Source organism: Corapipo altera, unplaced genomic scaffold (genome assembly GCF_003945725.1).
Source record: "Corapipo altera isolate COAL_440 unplaced genomic scaffold, ASM394572v1 56, whole genome shotgun sequence".
Lineage (NCBI taxonomy): Eukaryota > Metazoa > Chordata > Aves > Passeriformes > Pipridae > Corapipo > Corapipo altera.
Genome location: NW_020884896.1, coordinates 3,206,027 through 3,229,717, shown reverse-complemented (window position 1 = coordinate 3,229,717; position 23,691 = coordinate 3,206,027). Strand labels below are relative to the sequence as shown.

General features: G+C 34.8%; 1 protein-coding gene across 5 annotated transcripts in view; it reads right to left on the bottom strand.

Annotated features, from left to right (window-relative positions):
• Positions 1–23,691, bottom strand: part of IDE (insulin degrading enzyme) — a 61,363-nt gene that overhangs the window by 3,432 nt on the left and 34,240 nt on the right. For 4 of the 5 annotated variants that reach the window (XM_027648305.1, XM_027648306.1, XM_027648304.1 and 1 more), the window contains 11 exons: positions 22,087–22,169; positions 17,802–17,946; positions 15,032–15,142; positions 13,617–13,737; positions 12,037–12,128; positions 9,709–9,820; positions 8,478–8,645; positions 5,583–5,855; positions 3,659–3,720; positions 2,012–2,084; positions 371–438 (listed from right to left, as the gene is read on the bottom strand). In XM_027648305.1, coding sequence (XP_027504106.1) covers positions 371–438; positions 2,012–2,084; positions 3,659–3,720; positions 5,583–5,855; positions 8,478–8,645; positions 9,709–9,820; positions 12,037–12,128; positions 13,617–13,737; positions 15,032–15,142; positions 17,802–17,946; positions 22,087–22,169 — 1,308 coding nt within the window. Of the gene's footprint in view, positions 1–370; positions 439–2,011; positions 2,085–3,658; positions 3,721–5,582; positions 5,856–8,477; positions 8,646–9,708; positions 9,821–12,036; positions 12,129–13,616; positions 13,738–15,031; positions 15,143–17,127; positions 17,273–17,801; positions 17,947–22,086; positions 22,170–23,691 lie in introns of all 5 variants that reach the window. The other variant, XM_027648303.1, reaches the window with a different exon arrangement.

Genomic DNA, 23,691 nt, shown 5'->3' with positions numbered 1-23,691 from the left:
TTGTTGGGTTTTTTAAAAAAGATGATAAGAATTTTTGATGCATATGCATCTTTCTCTTGACACTTGATACACCTGATCATATACAATCAGTATTTTCAGACAATAATCACCTGTATTTACTCCACTGTGCAGACACTCAGTAGAGTTTACTACTGCTATTAGCTTTCACTTCAGTGGACTAAAAGGTAACTGGAGAGATTGCTAAAAAGAAAAATCAGAAAAAATCCCTGTTGATAGTGAGGATGAAACAGCCCCATGACAACATGAATTTCAAGAAGTTTGTTTCTCCCTACAAACTTGTATTTAATGATACTAAACCTCTAGATTAAGAATGCAGCCTGGGATTGTATTGTGTGTTGTTTCTTTTTACCTGTGGTAGTGGTGGTGCTGGTGCCAGGTTCACATCATTTTGGCATGGAAATTCTCCAACAACAGGGCCTATTTAACATCATCAAAATTAATTCAAGACTATAATGTAATCAGTATCTTTTACATAATAACTGTTTTCTCTTAAAAGACAGGTATCTATATAAAGCACAGGGGTTTAATTTTTAAGTATTGCTAAAATAACATTTTCTAAACATTTTGCTTTCGTACTCCATGGCTGTCTTTAGAAATACAGAAATTAATCCATGATTTGACTTGAGAACATGATCTTTTATTCATTTTACTTACACATAAAAAGAATGTAGAAATAAAAATTGCTAATCTACTGATCAACAAATACTTAAAACTGTTTCTCAGTACAAATTATGAGAAAAGTAGCAAATGTCAGTGGTACATACAAGAGCAATGCAACAACAGCACATCTTTTGATAAGGACATGGCTATGGAGGCACAGAGGTTACTCCAGGCACCGAAATTCTGGATAGCAACCAAAATCTTCCCTGCCTGTCTCCTTGCATGCCCTACTCCAATTCCCCCCCAAACTACTTCTTGCATTTTCAATCTCAATTTCTTTCATGGCAGAGGAGAGGCCAAATGCCAGACTAAATGAGGAGTATGTAGAGAGAGTAACTTACTATAATCCCTGTAAAAGTAACCACCACCATTCCAAGCAAATAATAAACCATTCTGGCAATACAGTTACTACATTCTGAAAAGTTTTCTCTAGATAGGAAAAGCTTTAGACTGTTTCTATTAAGCAACTACTAGTCATGAAAACTGGAAAGACACTTTGAAGCAAGTCTTCCTCACTCAGCTGCAGAGTTACAATTTCTACAGTACCATAAAAATCAATCCTTCTGAGGCTGGAAGGAGTTTCATGACATGCACACAGCTATCTGCTTCTCCATGTACTACAGACAAGCTTTAATATCCTTGATTTTGCAGCTGGATGCATGTTGGAATTTAAGTCCAGTATAAACTGGTGAAAAATCTGCACAAAACAACTCAGAAGTTTTTCCTCTCGGTTTATTCATATTAACCAGAAACACTTTAACCTTTTCCTTCCTGAATTCTAAAATGGAACGATACAATTTACAATGCACAGTTAATCTATATTATTTCAAAATAAAACCTAAATAAATATTGACCTTCTGAAGTTTAAATAAAGTGTTTGATACTCCCAGAGGTTTTGGCTTTTGTTTGTTTCAGGGTTTACTTTTCCCTTTGAGGGTGTTAGAATAATATTGTGGACGTTCATTGCTTGTCAGAAAAAAAAAAACACATTGGATTGATACTGCAAATTCTAATTTTGGGTTGGTTTTTTTGCCCCGTAGGAGTATTACAGAATTTTATGTCTGTTTTAAAATATCCTGTTGAAAACAGAAGCGCTATTTTAGGATATATTGTTTTAATATCAATATACTTTACAATGGCTGAAGAACTTGGTCACAAACATTAACCAGAAAATTTGAAGCACCCACATGAAGGAAACATGTAAAAAGAAATACTTTTGCCTCTGAAAGGTATATAATCTCTAAAGCTGAGTTTTTCTTATAGTGCATTTGTATCATATAACATGGCTATGTCTAACCATGACTTGCTGGATACTCAGCACAATACTTACAGGAATCCATTTCCCTTGCAAGGACGTGCACTGATACCTTGTGTCTTCTGGGAGCATCTATTGCCAACAGCACCTACAGGAAAAAACATCAAGTTCTTCAGGTGTGGGAAGTATCCCTTAGACATTATAAAACAGTAAAAAGAATGAGAGTGTTTAAATTTTAATTTTAAGCTTTAAAATGAGGGATGCATTTTGGGATGTCCCTTCAAATATGATTAAAAGTCATCCACACAGTATACGCTGAATCATTTTACAATCAAGTTAATAAATTCATGTACCCTTTGGAACGCAGAAAAACTGTAACAGAAATTCACCCATTAACTATCATAGTATCAGGAATGCAACCTAAAATCTCTGCAGAATTTTCAATCCCTAGCAGTCTTCTGGAAGCACATCACCCTGAATACAATTATTAAACTCAGCTGGACTAGCTCACCAATCTAGCTGGTTATTTCTGCTCTGGAATGCTGCATAATCATTTCTTCAGCATTGGTGTAAGCAAAATAATATAGATTCCTACAAAACCAGAAGGTGCATGCTCATTCAAGTTATTATTTATTAAACAACAGGTGCTGAAATTCCATTTACTAAGTCTGTATTTGCTGCATATCTTCACCTATGCTATCATACTATTAAAAAAATAAAAACCAACAACCCACCCAAAGATTTCAGTGTTCACTGTGCCATGTAAATACTAACCAGTTTCAAGCATGAAGGACTAACTCTTATAAAAATAGACAGCAATGTAAAAATACCTTGGACAGTGAAAAGGATAATGCAGAGTACAAAGACAAACCACTTTGAAAGACATTACCCCCCCTCTGCTCAAGAGAGGAAAAGAAGAATGCAGACACAGACATGTCCATGCTTCTTCAGGGGTAGAAATTTTTCCACGCAATAATAAATCCTGAAGACATTAAGTTGAACTTATCTTCAGTAGTACTCCCTGAGCTCTATAAGTAATAAACCACTATGAACCCTTTGCAATATAGTGAAATAACACTGACTATGACATATTACAGAACAGAAAGAATGACGCCCAATTTTTTTATATTTGGGGGGTGAATGACACGGACACAACAGGGACAGATGCCCTCCTAGTATTTCAAGTGCCTGTATTTTAAGTACCTATCTAAGCAACTCCATGCTGAGTCGCAATGCACAATTACTGCAACATTATGCTGTTCCTTCACGCTGCCCAACTATTAGAGGAAGAAAAACCCCACCCATTTACACTGAACAAAGCTTTCAAAATATCTGTTTCATTCACAATTCATGCCACAAAATAGGCTGGATCATTTATGGGTTGAAGAAAAAAATAAAAGAACAAATGTGCAATTTTGGCCAGGCTTGGCCATAGAGCAGCACATTTCATATCCATAAAGGAAGGATAAATGAAACAAGAGAAAAAAGGAGCGGCAAGAAAAAATAAAAACCACACCAAACCTCAGTCCTTCTCCACAATTTTTACCATTGCCATTAAACTAAGTAATATTCAGGAAATAAAATTATTATTATGGAATCTGCATCAATTATATCATCTACCTAAAATAAGTGTCAGTATATCCTTTTGTAGCTTGCACAAATAAGATTCAGCTGTACCTACATCTCTTTCCAAGTAACATTTTAACTGCATGACTAGCTTACCTTGTAGAACTGTATAATATCATCCTTGGTCAGGGTCTTTAGATAAGCCACTTCAATGTTATCTGCACAACAATAGTAAAAATTAGAGTAAGTCTGCAGATCACAGCTGGTTATTAGCAAACTACTTATTCAAAGTGTATTTCTTTCAAATTCAGATGCTGTAATTGACTGTAAATAATACGCTTTTCATTGTTATCTTTCAAGTTAATACTTGCTTCACTAAAAGTGTCACTGGAACCTTGGTAGAAAGTTATACTTCAGTAAGTCTGATTGGACTTATTAAAAAAAGCATGTTTAAAGAATACTGATTGCACTGTAGGATATTCAGTAGCTAAAAGAGATATGCTTACTTTTGTATATTGTCTTCAAATCAATGTTACACATTTCTAATGCAGATGGTTTTTATTCACAGTCAGGAAACAGGATGGTAGAATGTATTTTGGAAGGATGTACTTTTTAAAGAAATATAAGGAATGGGGCCTACATCATACCTGTTAAGGAGTAATCACCTTTAAGAGATCTGGGGGCAATGTGTCTCAGTTGCTACATTACTTCATATAAATTAAATTATCATGAACTAATCATCTAATATCACTGCCGCATAAGCAGAAATGTTTTCTGTTGTAGGCATGCTTGCTTTTCTTAGGGTGAGTAGGAAGATCAAGGAATAAATGTGTGCAAGAGAACAAACAGGCAGCTAACAAGTCTGTAAGGCAGGCTGTAATTAATATGAAGTTCTATATACAGGAAATAAAAAACCCCAACAACACAGTTTAGAAAATTAGATAACATTTGGGTAACAACATTAAAAGTAGTAATAACCATAAAAATATGAAGAAAAAAATCCACTTCTTCAGGCTGGAATATGAATTTCTGATTTTGACAACTCTAGTCATATTATAATCATTAATGATATAAAATTACTAGTGGGCAGAGGGGAATTAAAGATATAGAAGTCAAGGGAAAGAGTGAGGTCGGTGGGATTTAGATATGAAATATATGGCTACAGTTAGAGGTAAGAATTCCAGAGAGAGAAAATTGATCCAAAACCAGAAACACTTAAGGCCAAGGAAAATCAAACTATTTCATCATACACAAAAAAAGTACTTGAGGGGATAAGTTTCCACACCACTCCTTATGCTCAGGCATGAAACCGTGTCAGCAGCTCTCATTCTCTCTAGACAAGCCAGATGACAAGTCAAAAACTCATCATTATTATAACAGTTTAGTGAGTCATTATCAAGCAAAAAGACTTGTGGAAAGCCCATACAGTGCATGTAAAGCAGAAGAGAAGTCACAGAATACAGAGTGAGTTTTATGGAGGAAGCATATTATGCATGACGACAGAAAATTACAGTTGTGAATAAGAGACGAGACACAAAAATGTGAGGAGAAGTTGACTGTACCTAAACTGACTTTTTCTTTAATGTTAGAAACTGTATTACTAATGTATATCAGTATTTTGGATTAAAATCTTCAAACGATGATGAAAAAAGAAAACCACAAATATTATGTTGGATCACGTTGTAAATAACTGTCCGTCCATTTGCAGTAATAACACTAGAAGTTGCATCTCATTTGGTCTTCTACAAGCTCATAATCTTCAAGGTATCATGGATTAAAAAAAACAAACAAAAAAAATCAATGTTTTTTCAAATCTACACCAAGATGAGAGAGGTTGCATATTAGTTAAAATACCTGCTGTTGCCCCTGCCAAAAGAACTGCACAATGGGAAGAGTAACAGGGTTCATATGTACTATCAGGAATGTCAGAGTGTATTTGAATGCATCTGTCAAGTATATATTAAATTATGTATAAGCTATATAAAAGTTTAAGTTGTTCCCAAGTGAACATGACACTCAATACTCACAAGAGTGGCCAAAATAAGGCATTCAGTTTCAAAGGAATTACCATTTTTCTTACCTCTGTCAAAGTTATACTGCTGGGAAATGATTTCTCCCCAGTATTTAGCACATTCTGCAGACAGCTTCTTTGGTTTGTCTAGACGACGAATTGCTAAAGCTTGGATATGTTTTTGGAAGGCCTCTTCTGTCATATCTTCTATGCATTTCTCCATAGTCTTTAAGAACGCTTCAACTCTGCTTTCTAAATAGTGGGGGGGCTTTTCAGATTGGATAATAAATCGCAGTCCTTGTATGCCGTTCGCCCGACGTGGACCACTAAACACAATGTAACCTGGGCAAAACAAGAACAGCCACATATCAAAAGAAATCCCTTCTTGCAGTATTAAGTTTGCCAAACATGGCATATTTGACAGGAATGTAATGTTATGTTAACTTAATTCTGTATTATAAACAACGCACGTTTTTTCAAAATATGTCACTGTTTTTTTTAAAAACCTCTTTATTTCACTGATGTAAATATCAGTTCAGGGGAGGGGCAAGGAGGAGATGAGGCAGACGAAGACAAAACAAAACCAATTCTGTCATCAGGATTAGGTTTCCTGAAACTGGAAAGCTGTACTCTAGTGCTTCATTACACTCAACATTAGAAATTTACTGTTTTTTCATAATGTCTAATCTGAATTCTCTTTGCTATAATGTAAGACCACTACTTCCCTTCTTATCAATCAGAGAAAAAGAAAGTATTATTCCCTTTCTTACTGTTGCAGCATTTGCTAATCTGAACAACTAATCCTTTCTTCAGTCTTCTTCCCCTCTTTTAATAATAAATCCGTCATGTTTCCTTTAAATGTTGTTTTATAGCTTTCTCATAGTTCCCCGATGCTCAGGTCAAAACTGGATACAGTATTTCAAAGTTCCTACCTGAACAATTTAGGAGTATTATTGTGAGTGCATCTTGAAAGCTTCCATTTATATATCCCAGCATTTTACACAGCAAGACAACACTGCTGATTTATGTCCTACCTCTGACCCACTGTACCCTGTAGAGTTTGCTACAGAACTGCTACCTATCCAGTTGCTTCCCAGCTTGTATCTCTGCCATTGGTTGTTCCTGCCAAACTGTTCCTAACAAACTGCATCTTATCTTCGTTGAAGTCATGTTTCCAAAATGTCAAACTTATTTTAAATTCTAATTCTAGCTTCCCACACACTTGCAGCCTCTCCCAACTTAGTATTATCTGAAGATTTACTAAGTATACTCACTCTTCTATCATCTAGTTTGGATGAAAATACCAAATAACATTGGCTCACAGTTGTAGAACAACTGTTTTTCAAATCAACTTCTCTATCCTCCAGTCATGACTTTCTGAAGTCCTGCATCCAAATGTGTAGCACTTCCACCTAGGCACTCCAGTAACAGCCTCTCAGTTACCTTCTATGAATTCAGAACTAGTTTGATAACTTATTTTGTATTTTCTAGGAATTAGAATTAAACTGACTAATCTATATATGTATTCCCCACTTTTCTCTTTGCTTTTATTAAGGTAACATGTAGCATTTACCCATGTTTATTTTTTCCAATACTTCATCTATCATCATTATAAGACTTCTAATTCCAGGATTTCGTAATTTTGTTCCTTATAATAGAATGTATAGTTCATCACACCTGAACTCCTTAAAATTTAATCTACCCAATTAATCTGTTATGTTCCTGTTCAATGGTAAGTCTTGGACTTGGATCACCAGTATTTATTTTGGAAATCATCTGATCACAGTTGACATTTTAAGTGAAAATTAACAAAGCCATCATAAAACATTTTGATTTTTCCACCACTGCCAACTTTTCTCTTTCACTTTCCCATACTGCTAAAGTGTTTACTGAAATAATTCTTGTTACGGCTTCTACTGTTTAGCACACTGCTAACTCCTTTTCCCCTAAGCTTTCTCAGAGATCTTACTAACAACTCCACGAAGTTTATTGGTATTTCTACTGTCTTTCTTCTGCAGTTATGTAATGCTGAACACACGCAGTTCTTGCTCACTGTTTCCCCCCCACTCTTTACCTGTTACTTCCAACTTTTATACAAAACCTGCCATCAGCACATTTCAAAAATCTGTTAAATAACCTGGATTCTATCCTATTTTCAGGAGACATATAGATTGTTAAAATTCCTATGATGAATATTTTATAGCTGATTCTGCTAGTTGCTCACAAGAAGTCTAATCTTGCCTGACATGCCTGCTTCTCACCTTTGGAAAACCTGTACTCCTACTCTCCAGTATTTCAAGCATGTGAACCATCATGCTAAGTCTCTCTCTCTCTCCTTGTTACTCTGGAATAATCTTACCAGTTCTGTCTTACTGGTTCAGGTAACAATTACCTTTACTTACTGATGAACATCTGTATTCTTAAAAAGCCAAAAATGTATTTATGTCTTCAACATAGTAGCTCACCATTACCCACACAGCAGTATCCCTAAAATAGGGCTTAGAGTTTAACAGCTGGACTTGATGATCTTAGAAGGCTTTTCCAACCTAAATGATTCTATGATTCTATGAATCATCAAGTGCAATTGGAAGTAGGATCACAAGCAGAAAAGATCAAACTAACACTGATTCTTTAAGAAGATTTAGAAATTTAGGAAACTGATCCATCTCCTTTTGGTAAAAGTTCTGATAGCAAGTTTTCTGCACAGTGATTGAACTTTTAGTCAGAGTTGGTTTCAGATATTTCAGGCTTATCTGAAATATGATGCGTGCTTGTTCTCATTGTAGAGACTGTGTACGGTAACATTTCTTTGAGTCATCAGCAGTTAAGATATTTAAATTTACCAAGTGCCCTTTAAATGGCATTCACCCAGCAGGGAAAGAACACCTCACCACATCTCACATGAGTGTGTGAGTGTGCATCCATGTGTATAAACACACACACCATCACCATGGGAGAACTCACCTAATTGTTCCTTGGTGCGCAGGGTGTTGAAGCATGGCTCTGAGATAATTTGACAAAAGAGTTCCAAAAACATATTCTCAGAAGTGCTCTGCATGTCTGTCTGGTAATAGATCTCAATGCCACAATTGTTATGAACTTCATTTCTCTGTTGATATACAAACCAACCTCCTAAAAGACAAAGTTAAAACATATAAGTTCATAAAAACGTACGTTCTTATTTTTGACAATTAAAATGAGAATGGCTTGTGGAATGGAATTATAATAAATGGTTTAGAACTATTAAAGCAGAATTTCCACTAACAGCATACTTTTCATGAAACTAGAAAAGAATATATTATTTTAACACATTAAAATGTCACAGCTTGAGCATATCAGCAACTAAACTGAAACTGGTTGCTTCTCCTCAAGCAAATATTTTTGGAGCTGGGGCAAAATTCTGTATTGCCTCTACAATGTAAACAGTTTCTAAAGACAATCTGTCAGAAACTATTATGAACATTAAAAATAATTCCACATTTAATACCAATAACTTCTTGGAAAGAATGTTAGGATAATTTCCACAGACAGATGACCAGCTATGCGTAATGTGCTTTGGCTGTATAGCTAGATATATTATCACTCCTGCAATACCTTGAACCTCTTTTCTTTTATATATATATATATATGAGATTTTTTTTACCATAGAAGTAAAATCATACAAAAAGTACAAGATCAAAAAAATTTATATTTGTAGGAGAAAAAAGCTGCGTAAGAGCTTTTAGTTTTCTCAAAATAGCAAGTCGTTTAGAACAGTCCTTCACTAAACAGTCAATTAATACTCAAAAACATTCAAAGAATGGTGTTTATTCAAATGTGTATACTATGTGTTGCAGAGAATGGGACAAGGCTCTTATTTCCATAAATTATAAGGAGAGAATCAGGACTGAATTACAGAAGGCTTTGGATTGGAAGGGATCTTAAAGATGGTCTAGTTCCAACTCCCAAGAACTCCAATTTACATATAAAAATTAAAAATGAAATCAAACTAATTTTCAAGTATTACAGGAAGATCATGTAATAGTATGTAATTTTATTAACAAAACCACACCCTAATTATATTTTTGAATTTTAAGTTTAAAATAATTGGAAGTAAGTCTGATTTCAAAACAGAGTAATATGCATTTCAAAATGTCATTAGCAAGGAGAATCTCAATTTAATGCATATTCAAAAATCAAAAATCATTTCACTTACTGTCAGGAAGTTGAACTTCTCTGTATCTCACTAGCTGACTGGGAAGGAGTGGTTTTGTATGAGCATGCTCAATAAGTGTGTCCTCAACCATCTGCATAATTCCTAATGCAGCCTGGAAAAGAAAACATAAGAGGCATTTCAGTGATCATTAGTTATTCTGTACCTGTAACAGCAGGGTTACACTTTCCAATTATTGATGGTGCTGTGAGAGAAAAGAAAAAAATCAGGAACAGAAAATATTTAATATAAATACAGTAGAAGTTAGGTAGATGAGAGAAAGTGGGAGTTTGGGAGAAAGGCTTTTTTTGCGTTTTCTGTAAGTTTAACTTGTGTTCTACTCCTCCCCAGTGCTTCTGAAAGTAAAGCTCAATGGGCTTTTTTTTTCCCTTTCCCTTCACCACTTTGGTGTGCTCATCTTCCAACATTTGAAAACAAGATACCTGAAATGTATGTTTGCAAAGCAAATGACATCTCAGTAGATGAAGTTTTAAGAAAACAAATTAATGGTTAAGTTCAAAGATGCATTGCATTGATGTGTTGGTGATGTTAAGACTCATTGCCCAAATACTTTCTTTTATTTGATGGACTACAATAATAATTGAAAAAACAACAAATAAACTAACAAAAATTGTTAGTTTCGTTCAATTGTTTAACTTCAATAGCTTTACCTGTTAAGGGTTATATGTTCTTGCAGCCTGCACACTGGAAATTAGAGTAACTTACTACAAAGTAGTTTTGTCTGAAAGCTAAAATCTCTCAGTCTGCATTGCCACAAACTCACAACAAAAGTCATTTTATCAAAAACATGCAAAAGGTCTGAAAATTTAATAAACATATGTCCCCCCAGCACCTCTAAAACCCCACCCAATATCAAAGACAAAAAGACTGAGGTCTAAAAAACATAGTTTGAAAGATTAGAGGAAAAATACTCTATATTCTTTCAATCAAGTCACCATAAATATTTACAAGACTGTTCTTCAGGATTACTTCCCTATTCATCTGCTTGCAGCAAATAAATAAAGGAAACTGTCACAAAACAAGTATCAGAATGAAATTAATGAAAGAAGAAATGGAAATTTTAAGCAGTTAGACAGGTCTAATTTTTCAAGCCCAGATTCACTGAAAAATTTTTAACTGAAAGGTGTAAATTTTGATTTTAGTTGAAAAAAATTTTCAGATCCAGGTTAAAATTTATGAGCTTTGTCAGTGATGAGCACATCTTGGGTACTGAAGGATAGAGAAGATTTTCTACCTGCATCTATTAAGGGAGGTTTGCAGACAATTTCTAAACATTGCATAGGTATGGGTGTAGCAGGACATCCTTCCCACTTCTCTGGCTTAAAGACTCTTCAGTCACCCTTTGTGCCAACTAAAGAATGCTTTTCTCTGATGTAACTGCATCATCATGGAAATCTCAGAAATCTGGTCATTCAGTTCCATTTCAGAAGGAACTGACTTTCATATACAAATGTGTAAGAAATAAGGAAGGAAAAAGAGACTATGCTTAAATTTCTCTGCATGAAAAATACTCTATACTATATTTTTTTTAAAGTATTTTAGAGATATATTTGAAAAAGAAAACTTTGTCTATCCAAGCTATTAGCTCCTCCATATTTTTTTCCCCTTCTTACTAGTTAACTTTCTTTTTCATACATTCAGCAGTCATTAGCAGTGTTTATGACCTCTCCTGCTAGTAAAGTATCCCAGGGCTGTTCTAACATAAAAATACTTAAACAAGTCTTATGAAAAAACAATGCAAAACCATACAAGAAATGTACTACATTTTTATAGGTACCTACATTCAAATATTTGGTTAGATTTGCTATGCAAGTACAAAGTGTTACTATTTTACTGGAAGACAAACCAAACATTGTCTGACTTTTGCTCCCCAAGCTGACACTTGGGTTTTTTTATGGCGCATTATTCCTGTTTAGCTATGTGTGAAGTACTTGGAGGGATACTGGATTCTTGAATCTTTGCTAGTTAGTCTGAAAGTTTTAAATGGAAAAAAGCAGGATCTGCAGCACATAGTTCCTTTTGCAGCTTGATCGCAGTAATGACAAGCAATATAGAATTTCAAATACTTAGATCTTAAGTTGTTTTTTATTCAGTTTCCAAGAGCACTATAAGGGCAGCACTTAGCCTAAGAAATCTAAAGGGGAAAAAACGACACTGATATTTCCATAAAGATGAAAAAAGTACGAAGTTAAATTATGAAATCACATTTGGCAAAACTTCTTTTAAGATCTGAGAAGATTAAACTAGTCTTCCATTTTTTATGCTGCTTTTAAATAAAGATGGTTTCATTAAAGAAAGTATCACACCAACCTGTTTTGTTATATTGCCATGGAGAAGAGCTTCAATGTGTAACCGTGACAACAGTTGTGCTATAAAGGCCTTGAGACGAGGAAGGGTGACATCTAGAATAGATATTTAGACAGTTAAATCATTCACATGTATTTTAAATTAACAAGGACCTAAGTCATCATTAGATACAGTGCATTTCTTAAAGGAGGAGAAACTCATTATCATGAAAAAGTGAATCTCTCCTTAAAAATGCAACACTGGAATGCTTCCAGGTCTAAATAGCAGCACTCATCATATAGTTTATTTCGCTTAGAATTCACATGCTGTCTGACCCAGATTCCAAAGGAAAGAAAAACAAAAACCTTCTTCCCAATCATGCTGAACAAACATTCATTCTCCAGAGACAACTGTTGCAATCATTCAGGAAGTGTTCCAAGGAAAAGCCTTAGTTATTAGTTATTAACAAGCAGCAGGTAGTTTATAACACTCAAGCAATACATTGTGCATTTACCATATAGACTAAAAAAAGATCATCATCAACTTAAATACAGTGTTCCAACAGTATCTTTGCAACAAACAATATGCCAGAAAAATACTTTTGTAATATATCCCAGTGCACATATAGGGCACAATATACACTCTCCTTGCAAAGTAGTTTTCATATATAACACAAAATATAATTTAACATATAGAATCAATGCAATAAAAGAGAAAGGATGGTTGAATGGATGGGGTGTACATGGATATGTATTCTGAATCCATATCCTCAAACAAATACAAAAGCCAGATACTCTTCTTGAAAAGAACATCTCTACGTATTCCAAGAAGATATTTTTGCAAACTGTTCCAGTGACCACCTTTTCTTACAACAGCAAAATACAGGCAGGGAAACGTTCTTCAGCTATTACTACAATCATAGGAAGTTTAAAGATCATTTAGTTCCAACCTCTCTGCTGTGGGCAGGCACATCTTCCACTAGACCTAGTTGTTCAGAGCCCCACTCCATCTGGCCTTTAAAATCAATTAAATCTCTTAATTTGAAATTCCTTCTTCATTCAAATATATTGGGGTGCCTGCTTTTTGTTAAGATCCATAATTCTCTTTATTCTTTATTATTGTTGTTATTATCTACAGAAATTACATTTTTTTTTATTAGCCACAGTTCTTTATTATCTACAGAAATATGAATTAGGTTTCCCTGATAACAGAAAAAACAAAAATAGTTTGTGCACCGGGAAGCACAATGCAGATACACTCCAATGCATCTGCAAGATGTCAACTACAGCCAAATGATTTCATCAACGTTGATTAAGCATTGGATTCAATGACCCAGGCTCATATCCCCAAAGCTGTTCAAATTTTGCCTGAACTTTCACCAGTAAGTTTTGCCATTTGAGGCCTTTTGGCCTGACCTACTCTACTTTCTTGAAACTAGAGGACAAGTACAGCAAGACCAGCATCAGCTCAGGTCTGGCACTGCAGGGGCTTCACTTGAATAGCGAGCAGAGTTCAAAGTAGGTACCCTCATTAGTTTAGTAACAAGACATTTTCCACAAGAAAAAGAATAAAATTAATAAAGTTTAAAAGCAGCAGAACATTACCATCTAGAGCTTCTTTTAATTCATCTTTGGTCCAAGCAACTTCTGTCATCAGGAGTCGGAGATAATACATTGCATGTTGGTGAGGCTGTTCAGCCCTGAAGTTGTTAAGTGATCTCATGTACTAAAAGAAAATCATTAAGCTCAAATTAGAAATTCAGAAATAGATGTCTGAACAAAAAATATTAACATTGCATACTCAACTTTGTGTAGTATCAAAAAGACACATTTCAGATACCAGGAACATTACCTTCCTTATTAAACGTGCTAAAAAAATTGTGTTAAGTGACCCTGGTAATAATATGGGCTTCTGAGCCTTTAAATTAAGCAGCAATCATTATAATAGTTGAAATGAGCATGAAATCAAACTTTTCCATAAAATTAATGACTGAAAATTAAATTACTGCAGTTAGACCTAAATAAGTACTTAAATCAAGTTGCTCTACCTATGAAATACACATTCTATGATGACTGATCAGGGGTGGAGGAATAAAGTTATCAGAAAATGTATTTTTCTCCCAGCAGCTTCCTTCAGCTGATTTGGTTAGACAAAACCAGGAGCATCTCGACAATTCTTTGCGTGGATAAAGGAGGTATGAGAGAACAATTAGTGAGCTTCTCCAAAAAAACCGCTCCCTTCTAGTCCAGCTGCACCTTTACAAAATAAGAAAACCCTTTTTCCTCTACCAGAGGAACTGGGAAGTGAAAACTAAAATAGGTTGGCAAGTCGGATGCATTTCCAGTACAGGACAAAAGCAATTAACTTCAGGGCACATGAGTGACTAACAGTGAGCCTGAGGTTGCTGAGGAGGTATCCTTCTGTCTGTTCCAAACAGAAGCCAGAAGTTGGTATTTCCCTTATCTGTTTGGTGTAGACATGAGGGAAGAAAACTGCAGTCTTCCCATCTGATTTGAGTTCCAGAAGTCAGCATGTATTAACCAACTGGTTACATTTGCACCAAAGGATCTTGGCCCAACAGCCAAGACACACCAGGGAAGAAGAAAATATTGCAAATCTTTTCATCACCTCCTTTCTCCCTTCATCCATTTCCCCCTTCTTTCATGGCTAGGTCCCACTGAAAACATTCCAATTTGTAAAACAGTATAGAAATTAAGATTTGCGTGGCCCCCCCCTTAGATTTCTACTCCTATCAAAGCAAGCTGCAATCCCTCCATACATCATAAAAAAGATTGACTAAAGAAAGATTACAGGGTTGGTTATTTTCAAACAAAGAATGTAATATACACACACTGAGTAACACGACCACAAAAAAGACAAGAGAAAAAAACCTTCTGGAGTCCCACTAAGGTAGAATGTCACTCTTTATTTCCATGGATAGTCAGCCCTCAGATTTCGTATCAAGTCAATGCACTCGATTTTAAATGACTCCCAAGTGTAAATTTCCCATGCAGCTTACCGCTTCCTTGATGATTTCAAATCGTTTTTCATCAATCTCAAAGGTAGCCATTTTCTCAATGATCTTCTTGAGCAAGATATGTTGCTTGTCATTATAACCTTTTACAGAGAGCTACGGAAAAAGTGCATAATTTGCTTTAAATGTGGAAGATAAAAGAATAAAACAATTACCAAGTCTTGTATAATTCAATGAGCGATACACTTTTCAATACTTACTCTAAATTCACCATTTATTGAACATTAACTCATTCTAAAATTAAACCCCTTTACTCATCACAAGAGAGCTTATGAATATATTGCACATTTGCTCAGGAGTTATAAATGAATTAATGTAATTTCATGTTGATTTAAGCAAACTGTACTCAGAATACAGATTTTTAATGATTACAATATTGAATCTAGTCAGTAAACTGTACCTTTGGAGTACTGAAATGGTTTTACTCTGGGTTTCTCACTTTAGTAATGAAGTCTAGATTCACAACCTTCTAAAATATTCTCTCCAATTTACTTTTAATCTTCTTTCATGTTTATGTTGTTGATCAAAAATATATTTTATGTAAGCTGAAGTAAGCAGTACTACAAGAAAAGGGGTGCTATCAAAAGCAGCACAATTTATAACCAGGATGGTGCTGGACTGAAACACTAAGGTAGTTAGTCTGAAATTGTAATGAGATATTGATCTGGTCATACTTTTTTTTTAAAGTATACATGAAATAAACTAAGTTATTAAGAAAATAACATTAAAATTATTATATTATTCCATCAAGCTACAGAAAATTTCTCTTGCAAAAAAAAAGACACTAAAAGGCCTTTTTTTTGTGGGAAAAACTTCAAAATCTGGTATCTCAAAGCAGGAATTTGATTGGATTTGTGCAGTTTAATTTTTAAGAGTAAAACTAAACTTAAGAACACAAACTAACATATAGGTGAATTCCTGTTTTCCGGTAGAAAGATTTTTTTTTTTCTTCTTTGGTTGCTGAAACATAGCTGAACCATGAATTTGAAGAAAAAGCTATCATAAATGGATTTATGAAAAAGGCTGGTATCCTAAATTGGCAGAGGAACCCAAAGTGTTCAGCAATCACCATGGGTGACTGCTTTCAGTGTAGCATCTGCCCTTGTAGCATCAACACTGTACCGTTACACTTATTAACTACAAAACTTCTCACAATACAAAAGACTACAAGTTTTCAGATAATATTTGAAATAACTCTAAACTCTCAAACTGTGACTGAAAATTAAGAAAATTACACATTTTTTTTCCCTTTAATTAATTAATCCTTACCACAGAAACATCAGCAAGTTTTAAACTGAGAATAGATAACCGTGTTTGCAGCAAGTCAAGTGAATGCCACAAGGAAATCACATTTGTGTTGGATAAAAAAAGAAATTGCAGCACTCTCTCATGCAGAAAACATAAAGACCATATACGGAATATTTTTTTACTAAGATGCTCTGGAAAACAGTACTTCTACAGGAAATTTTAAACACATTCTGATATATAATGATGGTTAACAAAAGATTTTAATAGAACTTCGAGACAGACTACTAAAATCTCCCATTATTAATCTCATAGGAGAAGATGAGTAAGAAATAGTCATTTATCATAATACCAGTATTTATCAAGTATTGTCAGGACTTTAAAACAGATTATAAAACATGTAATAAAAACAAACACTAAAGAAAAGCCATAAATATCCAGCATTGCAATCTAACGAACACATGCACAATCCATTTCCACAGCTCACTACGGCAGAATTAGAGAATTGTAACAAAACCTGTAAAGCTGAGATTAATTCCACAGAAAAGTTAATGTTTTTATAAAGAAGCCAGCAATAGTACTTTCCAGATTACCATGCAAGCAAGTAAAAATGTGAACTAGAACGCAACAACTGCACTGCACACATGTTCACAAGACACTGCAATCTTAAACAGGTCACTCAGTACAAAATACAGTTTTGCATTGCCTTTAATTCATGAGATATATGCAAGGAAAAAAACATTAACCATCTCATTTAGAAATGCAGAAGTCAAATGTTTTCTCCAAGCTCAACAACTCCCAAGCTGTTTAATTTCCTCCTGCGTTTTCTTACTTACAAGTATTGCATTCATTCCTGATGCAATGCCATAGACCAAACCTGAGAGGCGTGCTGCATATGTATACTCTTTTAAATCATCCTTCAATAACCTGATAAACAGGTATGTCATGTTGCAATGGAGAGGATCAGCATAAATGTAGCGACTAACAAAAAGAAAAACAAAAGAAATGCTTTGATACCTCAAGCAGTGACAAAGTAATGGATGAAGAAATATGACTGAAGAGTATGTATATGCAGCCTCATGATCAGTAGTTCTTGAACAGAAAAGCTGAAGTATACCATTTATTTAATAGCATGAAAAAGGGGTCTTTTACCCCATCAGTCAGAAAGCTTTTAGTAGACGTCTGACAAACTTATACAAATATGTAAGCTTGGATTAGGGTTGCCTTTTTTTTTTTAAATGGAGGAAGAAATCTTACAACTAATTAATTTCATGAATGATACAAAAATAAAGAAGAAAATTTGCTTAATGTGAACTGAAAGACTGTTGAAGACTTTGAACAAAATTCAACTTAAAATTCAAATCAAAGAAAGAATGGTTAATAACCAAGATCAAAAGGACTAACAGCCTTTATTTTTTATTTAAAAGTCCTTCCATCAAATCAATATAAAAATGTTGATGAGTGGAAGTAGTTTCAAGGCTCTAAGCTCTTCCTTGATTTGGGTACTTACATACATCCCATAGATGGTATTTTGGAGATCATAGTTCAAGCCAGCTAGTTCTGCTGCATATGCATACTCGTTGAGGGAGTCTTTGAGTAGTTCAAGGTACAAATAGGCCATGTTACAATGCAAGGGATCCACGTAAGCAAATGGGCTGGAAGAAAATGTTGAAAGTAAAATATGCAGTTTAAAATTATTTCTCTGTTTCTTTTGGCCTTTTAAGGTTGATCTGAAGGAAACAATATTTTCTGTGATTTTATGCTGATGGATCCGATTATGAAGGATACCTGTTTTGAAGCCAAATGTGAACACACTTGAAAATAGTTACTCAGCTTGCTTATGGTTTGGGGAATGCCTAAATATATTGAAGATTCCAGGGTTATTCTATCTGTGCTCATAAATCAAGACACATTACATTTACTTGGCTGCACAGTCAGAATTCACCAGGAGTAAAATAAACTAAATATACCAACATAATTCAACAGACTGATATGAAAGCCCACACACTGCACTTTAATTTAGTTAATACTCATACACTATCAGAAAACAATGTAGTTTCTATTACAAAAATTAAGAGATGAACAATTTGTGGTATGAAAATATGCAGTACATGCCAAGTTCAGCTCTGGAAAGAAGTTTGGCATATCCACTGTCATAACAACACAATTTTTTGTGTTATCTTTTCAATGGCAACAGCAATACAAGACTTACTGTTGCATTAGAAGCATCTGATCACACACAATACTGTTGCAAATTTCTCTAAAAGAGAAATCGAGCCTCTCAAAGACTGAAGCCATGTTTCAACTGTGCTAATGGTTAAATACCTGTGTGTTTTAAAGATTTGTGAAGCCAAGTTATCTGTACTATGATTACTTATTTCTAAAGCTTCTGAAGTGCATGTAAATTCATTATCAATTTCACAGGAATAATCAGCAGTATCTGAAACAATATGCTGCCAGGATACAGTTTACAACTCAAACCCACGCCATTTGCATTTATTTTCTCTAAGCAGTCACTAATGGTGATATTGAGGGACATGCCATCACATATGTTTACACCTATACAGAATGGTATTTCTCAGTGTATACCAACATTACTGTAGTAAAACCAAGATCACATGACCACAAAACATAAGCTGGTAACTTTAAAATACATTGCAAAGGTATTTTTAAGAAGGTTCCTGGTTGTTTTTAGTAAGGTCTTGACTTCTCCTTCCTTTTAGATTAAGGAAAGAAAGCAGAGGAACAGATTTAAAAAAATAAAAAAGCTATTAGAGAAGCAGAGCCTGCTATAGTCCAAAATCTTTGCCCAGATGAAGCAAACATGTCAGTAAAAAAAACCAAAAGGGCTGTCATTTGCATTTCTCCCTACAATTTCCCAAAACTGAGCAATTTCAATATGCCCAATGATGCAAATCCAATTACGATTGAATTTTTTAATTAAGACTGAATTCAAAGCAAGATTTAGGTCAATCCTATGTTACCATAAGCCTTACTCCAAACTCATTATATTTTTTTTTCCATTTTGATACTACAACAGAGATCAATCCAATCAATTGGAGTGATTGCTATGTCTGTATCAGTTATAAATTCTGTATACTCGTTTAGCTGGCCAACAGGGAGTTTTGAAAATAATCATCACTACTAAATCATTTATCCTCAAGTAAAAAAAAATAACTGAAAATTATTGCAACACTATTCTTGGAGCTGCCTCCTATTACTGACAGTTTTGTAAATAAATGTTTATTTCTAGTCTACCTTTCTTACTAGACTCAAGTAGAGCAACTTAATCACTGATAGTGTATTTGAAAAATCATAAAGTCCAGTCTTTTCCTCTTTCAAACAGAGCTGTAAGTGACATAGCTGGAATCAACACTGAAGTGTTGAGTTTATAACTACCTTTAGAGAGTTTTCAAAACATCAGCACATGGTTGTTCTGCTTCCTTTTAAAAAAGGACACTTGTTGAGTTCTTAAGTTGCAATTCACACAAAAGCAAAAGCTTATCATCATCTTTTAGGTCGGGTGGTAAGTCCTATGTCAGATGTTTTTACTGTGGTGTTTTTTTAAGAAGGATCCCTGTAAGGATTTTCAGCTTTGGAATAACGTGATTTCAAGAGATTCATATACTCATTGTTCCTATGGGATTTGTGTATTTGAGGGAGAAATCATCATCATCAACTTCCTCTTAATTCATTTACAGAGCAATTGGTGCTATAACATCTGGGTCAGGAATTCTTTCTATGATTCATGATGACCAGGGCTGCAGGCAGAAGAAATCTTTTTTGCTACCTTACTGAAGCAGCCTGTAGCATGAACAAATTCTTGTAATCTGCTACAAGGCAGCACAGCCTTCATATTCTGATCTAGAATTAAGGCTAAAAGTTTTTATGAAAACCCATGTCATTAAGATGGCTTTATTCAGCAATTCACTTGGTCACAAGAGATACAGGTGATTTCACTGAGTCTCATGAATAAACACTGTACACTTCACCTTTCCTTCAATGACCATCAGCATCACCAAAAAGAGAGATAGAGAGATAGAGAGAGAGAGATATTCACCAAGACTCTTTTTTAAGTACCAAAACTTGACAAACCTGCTTACACCTTCTTTTGGAGATGACGTACCCAGTATTATGTTCACATGCAATCACCATCTTATTTTTAAGGAAAAGGAAAGAACCCTCACTCCCAACCCTAAGAAAAACCCAACTTTCCACCTGTAACCATTCCCAGGAGGAAAGAGGCAAGTCATTCCACTACACTGATCAAAGCTCAACTACTCCTGGCTTTTTAAAAGGGCTCACTGAGATCAAAGTACAAATCTAAATGGGAAAGACCATCACCACTGATCCAACTGAAGATGCCCCTGCTCAGTGCAGGAGGGTTGGACTAGATGACCTTTAAAGGTCCCTTCCAGCCCAAATGATTCCGTGATATTGTGTGTATGTGCACACACTTTTATACCTTTCTGTGCTCCACAAAAAATCAGTTATTATCTTTAAATCCTTCACAAACTGGTACAGAGATTGGTTTACTCATAGTTCATTTGAAACTGATGTGAAAAACCACCACAACTGTATAACAAACTCAGTGTCCATCAATAAAATCCTGTTTTGGATTTTGGTCAAACACAGTACAAGGAAAGCCACCATGTATGAACAAAGAAGGCAAAGAATTGCAATCATTGTTCTCTGAATAAGAGATGGGCAGTTACCATTTTGATCCTCCATTTCCTGACATAACAAAGTTGAAATAGTTGTAACATTTGCACTGTGGTTTCAAAAAGCAAAAAGGAGGAGGAAATTTCCAGGAAACCTATTTTCCCCAACTAGTTCACCAACACCAGTACCAAGATATGACACACTCTGGAAAAAACCTCTATCTAAAATTCTTCAAGAAAAACTTCAAGTAGTGTCTCAAAACAAGGACTCAACAGTGCATCTAAAAGCATCTGTGAGAGTTGTCATAATAGCCTTTCCAGCAATATCACTGAATCATTTAATTAGGCAAAAGGAGAGTCCCTGAATTTTTTTACCTTTCAACCTTTCCAACACAGAAACAGTTGCACTCTAAAGACAGCAGTATTTTTTTAATTCAAAACTTAGAAATTTATTACTTGAAAGGAACATTAAGAAGGTCCATCATTGGCGTGCTTACTTAAAGAAAGATAATTTTCCTGTGATGAAAATAATGCAAGACCAGGATTAACATTACAGTTTTATATCATGCATTTTGGGGTGAAAATCACACATTCATTGATAATACAGATGATGCTCTTGGAAAAAAAAAAATCAGTTGTGGTTGTCAGTTTAGTAAAATACCAAATTTTAGGCACGTTTTATAATGGGTTGCATTATGCAAATGAAACTAGAATTTGAACCTAAAATCATTATCAGAATAGCATTTCATAAAGACAACACAGATCTTAAAACAGCTGTGACCTAGTAATTAATGTAAAAATACACACATTTTTAAAGAGTATATTGCAACATGTAGTAGCTCCTATTGGCAGGCATATTTCAGGTACAGCAAATAAAACAGAGAAGAAAATTTGTTTTAGGAGTATTTTGAGATAAACTTTTCCTGTTAATCTAGATGGAGAACCTCAAACTGCTTGCCATTCAATTACTGCATGAGCCTTCCTGATATCTACACCTTATTGTATATTCAAAGTAAGGACAAACATTTCCAAGTGTCAGTGCATGCAAGGAAGTTTTTGCCACAGAAATGTAGATTCCCAATAAACAAGAGACTTTTGGAGAGCAATTTATGTGATATACTCAATATTGCATACCTGAAAAATTCAAAGTTGAGACAAGCTTTCGGCAAAAAAAATTTGTCATCTTGCTTGAACCATAGTTTGCTCATAGCAGTGTCCTGTGTCAAGAAAAGAGGTTTTGTTAAAGTCACTTGACTTTTAACTGCAGTATATGGCACTATTTAAAAAAATGTCTTTTCACCACTTCAAATCTCAACTTAGCATTATCTCCTTAAATTCAATTTCTTGCTATATACATTGTGGATACATCTATCTATCTGTACTGAGACTCCCTTCTTACCACGTCACCTTACCAAGCAGTTAAATGGCCCCAGCATTGTGAATGAGCTTAGGATCAAAATGGGAACTACTTTTCTAGAGAGGAATGATAAAAGACAAATATAGAGTTAGCTGCACAAAATTCCCTGCTAATGCTGGCAATAAAAGATGTGTCGTTATGCAGCACTAGAGCAGCATATCATTACGTGGTTTAGAACTAAGAATACAACTGTGTATTATTGTTATTGTTAAAGTTATTATCAATGTTTTATTAAAAAAATGTATTATATGTTGTTTGAACATAACATCAGAAACAAATAACACATACGCATTTAGAAAAAGCAGTAAAATTATTTGGAAATTAGTTAAAAGATCTGTCTCCAAAATTTTTCAGAATAACTTCCTAGTACAGGAAAGACTCTAAACAACCTCCCCTATTGCTTTTTCTCCCACAAAAACTAACATACATGCTCCATCTCTTTTCCAACTTTAGTTAACTTCATCTCCCCAACACCTTTTCTTTGCATTGCCATGCATAACAAGAGAGAACTTTTAAATGTAAGATTATTTTTCTTTTTCATATTTTTGAGCAGATTTTCTTTGCTTCTCGGGGATTTAGCATGGTATTTTCCTCTTCTTTTTTGCATAAAAGAATTAAGTCCCATCTCTTACAGCACACCTTCCTCCACAATATCTGACTCACACTAAAAGGCCAAACTACAGCTTCGCTCAAAGACAACAAAGTTTTTATTCTGTTAAATTGCTATAATGCCATTTAGAATACATCTTATATGAGGGACAGAGTGCTAAACAGTAAAGCCTGTCTGTGGTACTGCAGACCTGATCCAACAGCTGGACATCACCAGCTGCAGTCCACAGAACAGTTTGGCCCTCAGGCCACAGCCCATATCCCAACTGCCGTCTATCCTGAGGGTTTTTCAGGGCAAGATGTGCTATTACAACAGAGGTGACATAGTGACATTCTGCCAGTGAAAATGGCCATCCTGTTCCTGCACTTATGTTCCTGTCCCTCCCTTTCTCCACAACATTGGTCCAGTCCTTAGTAAGCTCACTTAGGGACACAAAGCAGCAGAAAAGCTGGGGGTTTTGTACATCATTCTTACTGATTTAGTTCTTGCACTGTTTTGCTGTGGGGTCAGACAAATGTCAGTGCCTACAAAAAGAAAATGGCACAGACATACAGTTGGAGAGAAAAATAAGAAAAGAGATTCAGGTAGAACAGATAAAGTGTATTTCATCAACTGCATGAGATTAAAACCATTTTCCCTCAGAAAATATATTTTAAACAGAAAGGAAAAACCAAAAGCAAATACATTTCCAAAGCAATGCCACCTTAAAGCA